General features: G+C 43.7%; 1 protein-coding gene across 1 annotated transcript; it reads left to right on the top strand.

Moving 5' to 3' along the window:
• The first annotated feature begins 973 nt into the window (after positions 1-973).
• lrrc31 (leucine rich repeat containing 31) lies at positions 974-7,257 on the top strand. The gene is made up of 10 exons (XM_020585362.1): positions 974-1,279; positions 1,884-2,075; positions 2,366-2,509; positions 2,958-3,125; positions 4,153-4,317; positions 4,605-4,787; positions 5,038-5,205; positions 5,280-5,444; positions 6,190-6,345; positions 6,902-7,257. Exons 1-10 carry the CDS (start codon positions 1,267-1,269, stop codon positions 7,255-7,257), a joined length of 1,710 nt encoding a protein of 569 aa, XP_020441018.1. The 5' UTR covers positions 974-1,266.
• Positions 7,258-9,361: the final 2,104 nt, after the last annotated feature.

Raw genomic sequence — 9,361 nt, 5'->3', positions numbered from 1 at the left:
CTTGACACAAGGAATGCGACAGCTGAAACCCATGTCTTTCATACGTCTGTGCGTAGTGGTTCTTGAAGCACTGACTCCAGCTGCAGTCCACTCTTTGTGAATCTCCCCCACATTTTTGAATGGGTTTTGTTTCACAATTCTGTCCAGGGTGCGGTTATCCCTATTGCTTGTACACTTTTTTCTACCACATCTTTTCCTTCCCTTCGCCTCTCTATTAATGTGCTTGGACACAGAGCTCTGTGAACAGCCAGCCTCTTCTGCAATGACCTTTTGTGTCTTGCCCTCCTTGTGCAAGGTGTCAATGGTGGTCTTTTGGACAACTGTCAGGTCAGCAGTCTTCCCCATGATTGTGTAGCCTACAGAACTAGACTGAGACACCATTTAAAGGCCTTTGCAGGTGTTTTGAGTCAAATAGCTGATTAGAGGGTGGCACCAGGTGTCTTCAATATTGAACCTTTTCACAATATTCTAATTTTCTGAGATACCGAATTTGGGGTTTTCATTAGTTGTCAGTTATAATCATCACAGTTAAAAGAAATAAACATTTGAAATATATCAGTCTGTGTGTAATGAATGAATACAATATACAAGTTTCACTTTTTGAATGGAATTAGTGAAATAAATCAACTTTTTGATGATATTCTAATTATATGACCAGCACCCCTAATTAATTTTCACAATAAATGTATCAAATGGTGATGCAGTAACCACCGGATAATCTCTTAAGGTGACAGTAAATGAATAATAAAATGAAACAGAAGTGTTTATACTTTTGTTTAAAATTGTCTTTTCAGATTTTAGTTGTCACAATCTTGTTCATTTAGGTACCTTTATGTATTTTGAGAACTTTCTGAACTGTGTGCAATCAAAGGCATTATCTTGAAATCAAATAAGATTTTTAAGAGTATTCTTCACGTTAACAGGACATTAACACATAGAAGACGCTTGCTATAATACTGTTAAAAGCGATCTTCTATTGGCGGTAAAGAAAAGCACCGAAGAGCAGATTCATCTCTCAGCAGAGAGATGCCAGTGTTTACTAAAGGTGTTGTGGCACTTCCGGGATCATCCACCTGACGAGCACGCGACGCGACGTCACCTAGGTGTCAGACCAGGAGCGCAGAGAAGCTGAGAGTTACCTACTTTACATGAACCGAATCAGAGTCTTCTCAGTCCCCAGGTACCAGTTAGTTAGCGGTGAACGGTGAGAGGAGCTGCCGCGGGCCACCGAAGCTGACACAGCTGCCTTTCGCTGCGGACCCGCTCATGGAGTCTGCAGGTAAGAGGTGGGATGTGAATGTACAACTCTGAGTAGCAGTGGCCGTGGACGTGTGTACCACGTCCGTGTGTAGACGAAATATTTCGAACTATCAGTCGCTGGTGGAAGTAAAAGTAGTAATACTACACTGAAAAAGTACCCGGTTACAAGTAAAAGCCCTGCATTCAAAATGTTATTTAAGCAAAAGGATACAAGTGTTAGCATCAAAATATATTTAAAGTACCAAAAGTAGTCATTATGCAAAATGGCACAATGTGTCTCTGATACTACTGGATCCTAGAGACTGATGTGGCGTTACTGTGTTCATCACTTTAATGCTGCAGCTGGTAAAGGTGGAGCTGATGGTAACTACCTTATATACTTGTACTGTGAAGTACTTTCCATCCTACTGGGTAGCTGGTGGATTCCCCACTGGGATCAATAGAGTCTGATGGTTCTACTGGGTTTGGTTTGATTCATCTGATTCTGGAAAGGAACTGAACATATCACATAGATGCAGTGCACCAATACACATACTTACCTTTACTGTTTATACCAACAGATTAACCTTGATGTAACTGTGAGATCAGGGACTGATGTCTTTACCCCTGCCTCTCATTATCAGGTGGACAGCGGGGGCGGGATGGTGGCACTCAGAGACGCTCTCCTCTTGACATCATCTTGAGCCAGATCCGCAGGAAACACACGGCCTCAGACAGGAAGCCGCTAAGACGCTTCCTGTCCCAGAGCTCGCACCAAACAGGGATCCCTGAGGATGGAGAGATGGAGGGCAGAGAGGACAGAGGGCAGAGTCCAGGTGAGGAGGAAGCATCTCTTTTTGTTGTTTCACATGAGAATATTTCTTATACAAATCTTTTTTTCCTAATGGGACCATGACAAAATGTAACTCAAGTAAATCAAAAGAACCACACAGTTCAGCTGAAGCCCAGGTGAGGTCTCAGCAGCCTGTGTCAGTCAGATATCTTCCAGTGCTAATACAAAACCTCTCTAGGGTAGCTCACTAAGAGAAACACGAAGAGGCCCAAAAGCTCCAGGTACGTCAGGCTCACTTCAGCTGAGATTCTGAACCTTGTGTTTGTGTTTCAGGAGTTGTAGAAGCAGCCAGCAGTGAGCACGACGTGGGCTGGGGGCGAGTGTGCGTTTTCCTGCAGCGGCTGGGGAAGATGGCCGACTGCAGGAGCCTCAGTGTGGCCCACTGTGACCTGACCGCCACAGACCTGCTGGAGCTCGGTGCAAACACACACACACACACACTTTCAGTGCTTCACATTACACACCTCACATTTCAAATATTTACAGAGGATTTATTAATTCTTTTACAGTTGTGCATCAAGAAAAGCTCAGCCCGTCAGTTCTAACCCGCTTAGAACCAGTTTGGGAACAAGTCTGCTCAACGCCAGCATCACTTATCTAAATAATTTCCAAGCAGGGCCTACTGTTTAATAAGTTCAGGAAAACCTGAATTGATGTTCAGGACAAAAACACAGGCTGTTCTTCATGCTTAGTGTCAGTGTTGGAAGTTACTTGTATGTAACAGGTTACAGGTTACTAGCTACCCTGTTAAAATGTAATAAGTAATGTATTACTTCATTTTAAACTAGGAAATAAAGTTGAAACTCCAGACAGTTTAAGCCTCACAGCTGGCTCTAAGACCCCGCTTATCTTCTGGCCTCCTCAGCAACGCTGCTCCAGTTCCTCCCTCAGCTGGAGGAGATTGACCTGTCATGGAATGAGCTGATTGGTGGAAGTTTGAAGGCGCTGACCTCTCACCTGTGTCACGTTGGCGAGGTCAGGATGCTGAGGCTCTGCAGCTGCAGGCTAAACACCGAAGACGTCACTGCAGTGGGTGGGCCTTCGTTTCTGTTCTGGTTGAGAAAAGTGCAAATGTGAAGACCTGCTGCTTTTTCATGTCTTATATTATAGTGTCCTGAACACTATCACAGTAAACAAACTCATCAAACTGAAGACATCATTTAGAGCTCTAGGAAATTATTTTCATTATTTTATGATCTCCCCGAGTCCAAGAAGGTGCAGGAGTTTAGGTATTTGGGGTCAACAGTCCAGTGTGATGGGGAGTGTGGGAAAGAGGTGAAGAGGCGAGTGCAGGCGGGTTGGAGTGGGTGGAGAAAGGTGTCAGGAGTGTTGTGTGACAGAAGAGTGTCAGCAAGAATCCAAGGAAAGGTGTACAAGACAGTAGTGAGACCAGCTATGCTGTATGGGTTAGAGACTGTAGCAGTGAGGAAAAGACAAGAGGCAGAGATGGAGGTAGCAGAGATGAGGATGTTGAGGTTCTCTTTAGGAGTGACCAGGATGGACAGGATTAGGAATGAGCACATCAGAGGGACAGCTCAGGTTGGCTGTTTTGGGGACAAGGTCAGAGAGGCCAGATTGAGATGGTTTGGACATGTGCAGAGGAGGGATAGTGGTTATATTGGTAGAAGGATGTTGGAGATGGAGCTGCCAGGCAAGAGGTCAAGAGGAAGGCCAAAGAGGAGATATATGGATGTGCTAAAAGAGGACATGAAGTTAATTGGGGTGAGAGTAGAGGATGCTGAGGATAGAGTTAGGTGGAAACAGATGATTCGCTGTGGTGACCCCTAACGGAAACAGCCGAAAAAAGAATTTTATGATCTCCCCCAAAATAATTAATCCATCAATTGTAGAAATAATCAACAGATAAATCATTAATGAGGTTGATCATTAATTGCAGCCCTAGAGTTGGTTTGCTCCTATCAGAAGCCGTCAAAGTGACGAGGCGGAGGGCTCCACCTCTCTGGTGAAATTCAGATTTTAAAAATATATTTTGGAGTTAAGAAAAGAATAAATTACACAAAATAAATGAACTAAATATTTCCTGTTGTGTGTCTTTGTAGGTGAATCTCTCAGCTGCATCCCTCTCTTGGAAGTAGTCGATTTGTCCTGGAACAGCAGTGTGGGTGGCGGAGGGTTGCAAGGCCTTCTGGGTAAACTTCACCCACTGCTGAGGGAGCTCCACCTGGTGGCATGTCAGCTCACTGCAGCTGATGCTACTGTACTGGGTACTACCTTCACTCACAGTCTGCCTCATGTACTTCTGTGTCAGGGAATTATGTCCTACATTTCAACCGATACCGCGTGTGAACATTCACAGAATGTGTAAATACATTCATCTGTGAGAGACTGAAGAAAATGTTTCCACATGTGGTGTGTAGCTTTACTGCATTGCGATTTGTTCCTGGGGGTGTGTACAAGGTTTTCTGTGGTGTTTCTCTTCTGTCTGTATGGTTGTCAAACACCAGTACAACATGGTGCCTGCTTTATTCTGTCTGTTGTCTGTCTCTCTCAGGAGGAGTGGTGTCTGCTCTCCCCCGACTCTGTGTCCTCAATGTCTCCTGTAACCCTCAGCTCACACAGGAAGTTGATGCTGGCGGCTTCAGAGAGCTGGCTGCCTCTCTCTCTCACGCCACCTCCCTCACCACGCTCCAGTTACAGGCCTGCGGGCTGACGGTAGACTGCCTCGCTGCTCTGGGTAGGAGACCTACTGTCGGTCAGTGTAGTGCACCTGAAAAGCAGTTCAGTACGGTTAGGGGTAGGTTTACTGACGCTAGAGAGGATAAAAGAAAAGCTGTGGTTTTCTGTTGATGTGTGATGGGACATGTTGTCCCATTAGGTACTGTCTGGTATATTTATATTGGACACCCTGTGGTAAAAACCCTTGACACGCATCAGGACGAGTCCGTTCTGGTTCTAAGCTGCTCTGGTTTTTCTGTCTGTTGCAGGTGCTTCGCTCCGCAGCCTCCCCTCAGTGCGAGAGTTGGACCTGTCCTGTAATAAAAGTCTGGCTGGAGGACTGGACCGCCTCACTCTGCACCTGTCTCACCTCACACACCTGGAGAGCCTGGACCTCCACCTGTGCTGTCTTACACACAGCGACTTAGAGGCCCTGAGTGAGTCCCAGTGTGAATGTCAAACCTGTGCTGATATTTGCACCTGCAGCAGTCATGTGACTCGCTGTCTCCAGTCCAGGTGCTCCCCTCTCTGATGGCATTGACCGACCTGGATGTGTCGTCCAATAAGGAAGCTGGAGGTATGGTCCACCCGCTGGTGTCTGCCCTGCCTCTGATGCAGATGAGGAGGCTGCCGCTCAACAGCTGCAGCCTCAGCGAGGAGTCCTACACTGGTCTAGGTACACACACACTATACTGCTTCTGCTCATACTTGTACTGTAACTACTGCCAGTACTACTGTTACTAACCACTCTGCTGCTGCTACTACTTACATGTACTAGTGTGATGTTGCTGCCAAGGCTCAACATCACTTATTTATTTATTTTCCAGCTAATATCCTGGAAACCTTTCACATCATTTTCTAAAAATGTGTTTGTTTATAGCTGTAAATTACAAAGAAACCTCCAGGAAAGGGTTAAAATGTTGTTAGTGTTTCTAGAAAACTCCAGTTATATCTGTTTAGGAAGTATTTTTCACTTGTGTACTACATAACGTCCTATTTTTTTTAAACCTTTATATGATGAGCTGGTACTTTATAACTGCAGCAAATAACTGTGACATGTTTTGTAATTTACTGCTGAACAGCTAATTTTTAGGAAATTACCTGGACTTTATGGAACCTGCAAAATAAAGTTTATTACCGTGAGTTCAATGCCTGACAAAACTACATTTTCAACACCAGCTGACAGTGTGTGTGTGAACCTTTGTATTCTAAATATTGAAAGAAATGTGAGATTCCTGGGTTTTATACATTAATTTTAATTTATTTTATTTAAATGTAAAGTTTAAAATGGGTAAAAGTGTAGATTTAGTGCCTTCAATCCGTCTCTATTAAGTTGCATCGAAGTAGGATAGAATGTCAGCTATTCTTTCTGATTTGTGTGTGTGTGTGTGTGTGTGTGTGTGTGTGTGTGTGTGTGTCAGCGCTGGCGGTGCCGTACCTCTGCAGTGTGGATGTCTCCTGGTGTAAAGTGGTTGGTGGTCACTTAGCGCTGCTGCTGGACGCTCTGCAGCCATCAGTCATCCTTGAGCTGCACCTCAGCAGCTGTGAGCTCACCTCTGATGATCTGCATCACCTCGGTAACACAAACACACAGCATCTTGAAAAGCAAAGCTAAGACACAAACTCTGTTCAGTTTTACAGGCGACTGACAAGCTGATGATGAGACAAGTATAATCAGTTAAACTGGAGACCAGTGTACAAAAAACAGATTATATCAAAGCAGGAAGGAAGTGTAAAGCAGGCAGAATAAACTTTGTCTCTGTTGTACTTTAGTTCAAGACGAGCTTCAAACTCGACTAAAAGACTAAAAAGAAACACAGTCCTGAAAAGTGGTTTTCGATATCAGTCAGGGTCTTGCTTGGTTAAATAAAGTTCTATAATGTATGGAGGAAGATTATTACCTGATAACAACAACCTCAACCTCAGTCCACAAAGTAACCAGTAGATACATCCATCAGATAAACAAGTAGTTGAAAATATAGGAAATCCCAAGCAGAATGGAACCACAGCCTCTCAGCTATACCACAGTCTAGTGCTTTAGTAAATGTGCTCAGTCACTTCCCACCTCCTAACCCTGTTGTATTATCAGTGGTCACTCATCACTTACAGTTCTTCATCCTTGTCCCCGAGCAGCTGCAGTATGCAGACGTGGATGTCTGTCGTCTCTCCGGGTACTGGATCTCTCCTACAATGGCTCTGTGGGCGACGAGGGCTGGTCTGCGCTGTTTGCAGCAGGAGGTCTGGGCTCACTGGAGGACGTCGACCTCAGTTTACGACCTTTGACCTCCGCCTCCTGCTCGGTCTGGCTGCCGGCGCTGCTCTGTGCTCTGCCTCAGCTGCCGGCGCTGACCCGGCTGCGATGGGCGATTGGCTCCCAGGAGCGGGAGCAGCTACAGCACCGCCTGAGGAACAGGAGCATCCTGCTGGAGTGGGACCCGGACAGTATAGATGAAGCTTCATTACGTGAACAGGAGAGTCCGGAGGAGTAGATGTGGCGAAACCAAGACCCAAGTTTAAAAACTTCACCAGCACACATTTGTTCCACTGACATGGTTGATTCAGACATATGATTGTGTCTTGTAAATATAGTTAGTTCTAAAACAAGTTGTAGATTGTAGTAGTGGATAGGATCTCTTCCAAAGTGGACAGAATATTTTGGAAAGATTTTATTTAATCTGGATATATTTTGTTAGTGAAATGTATTTTAACAGAGTAAAGATACTGATACAGTGTGGTCTGTTGATATCTATTGTTGTAAAAAGTCGTCTTTGAAGGTAGACTGGTTAAGGTCTAACTCACATTCATGTTGTTTTATTAACTAAACCTTTCACATTTGGTTAACAAACAAAACATAAGATGTGGTAAACATATTGACAGTTATGATAAAACAGTCATTCTCAATGCCTACTACTTTGACATATCGATGACTCCTGACTGGTTTGACATCCGTCGATCTGCTGCAGAGAGCCTGAACTTTCCACTGGTCAAAATTATGATAACACTACAACTTCAGTCTGCTGAGGAAAACATACGATCAAAACCAAAAGCTCCAGTTAAACCTCTAAGTGGAGCTTGTGGTGAGGGTCTTACATGGAACAGTGGGATTTCAGCCTAAAACGTTTAAGCTGAACTGGGCTTAAACTGCCTGTAACATGGAAATCTACAGGGTGGGCCACGGAAAAGTAGCCCACCTCCAATACCGGTGCCAAGCTCTTGAGTACACAGGCTAGTTTTCCATGGCCCACCCTGTACAGTGACAACTGGACAAAGCTCATCTGCTGAGGAAGAATGTAATGTGATCGAAAGATCCAGAACATTTCTTGGTTGGACCAGTTTGTTAATCTTACCACTGCGGGAAAATGGACTCAACATGTGGCCTCTGCATTCTGCTATTTTTAAGATACACTGAAACTCAAGACATGTAAAACTTCTCATCACTGAGGCTTTAGAAATCACTGTGAACTCTGATGCTCTTCATACTTGAACAGTTTGATGTGTAAATAATGTAGTTTCAAGTTAAATCTGCAGTTTACGTTCTGCACCTTTAAATCTAAGACAGACTTCAGGACATTTCGACTGTTTTACTTTGTTCTTTTGATGTGTGCACACAGTCAGGCTTTAGAGTTTGAACCTTAATATCTTCGGCATACCTTGGGCTAGAAACGCCATTTCAACTCTATTCAACTCGTGAGACGTTCAGCTACCAATGGTGCACAAATCATCTTGATATCGTTTATGTTTTTTTTTAATAATCGACATTTATATTTGGTCTATTTGTCCATAGACAAAGCATGGGCCAATGCAGTGCAATGCCATTGGTAGCTATGCATCACGTGACTTCCCGGTCTAGCTGCTCTCGCTATGCTTTTCCTCTTATTATGCCATTCTTAAGCTTTATACACATATAATAGATGACAATCGTAGAGAAAATTGTCACGAATTCAGCTGTCAGTGTTACTGAGATGGGATGAATGGTATTTGCGTAAGTCGCTCATTCCAGCACATACGTCTCACTGCTCCATAGACTTAGTCAATACAGAAGATTCACTGAAACAAAACATCGGCATATTTGTAAATCGTAACTGTTCCTTCATTTTGTTTAATCTTGGCATAATACAACAGTGGAATAACACAACAAAGTGCTGTATATATATTAATATTGGACACCAGTTTGCTCATCGCCGTCTCTCACTCTGTCGCTCCCTGACTTGCAGTCAAATAATACGCTGGAAGCAAAACGTCTTTGTAATTATAAAACGCCACGGTTCCTTCAATCTGTTTAATATCATGACATAATACAACAGTGTAATAACACAACAGGGTGCTCTATTTGTTTGAAACTGAATGCAGAAATGCACGTCTGGTTGTCACTATCTGTTTCTCTCTGCAGACGCTGTCAACAGCTGCTTGTCAACTGTATTCAACTCGTGAGAAGTTGAACCTTAACACCTCAGGGATACCGTGGGCTAGAAACGTCATTTCAACTGTATTCAACCTGTGACATAATCAGGTATTGATGATGTAAATATCTGCTTGATATCTCTTACGGTTTATTTTTTATCAATATTTATATTTTGTCTACCTCTCCATTCA

Source organism: Monopterus albus, unplaced genomic scaffold (assembly GCF_001952655.1).
Source record: "Monopterus albus unplaced genomic scaffold, M_albus_1.0 scaffold362.1, whole genome shotgun sequence".
NCBI classification, from domain to species: Eukaryota; Metazoa; Chordata; class Actinopteri; order Synbranchiformes; family Synbranchidae; genus Monopterus; species Monopterus albus.
This window is presented reverse-complemented; position numbering and strand designations above follow the sequence as displayed.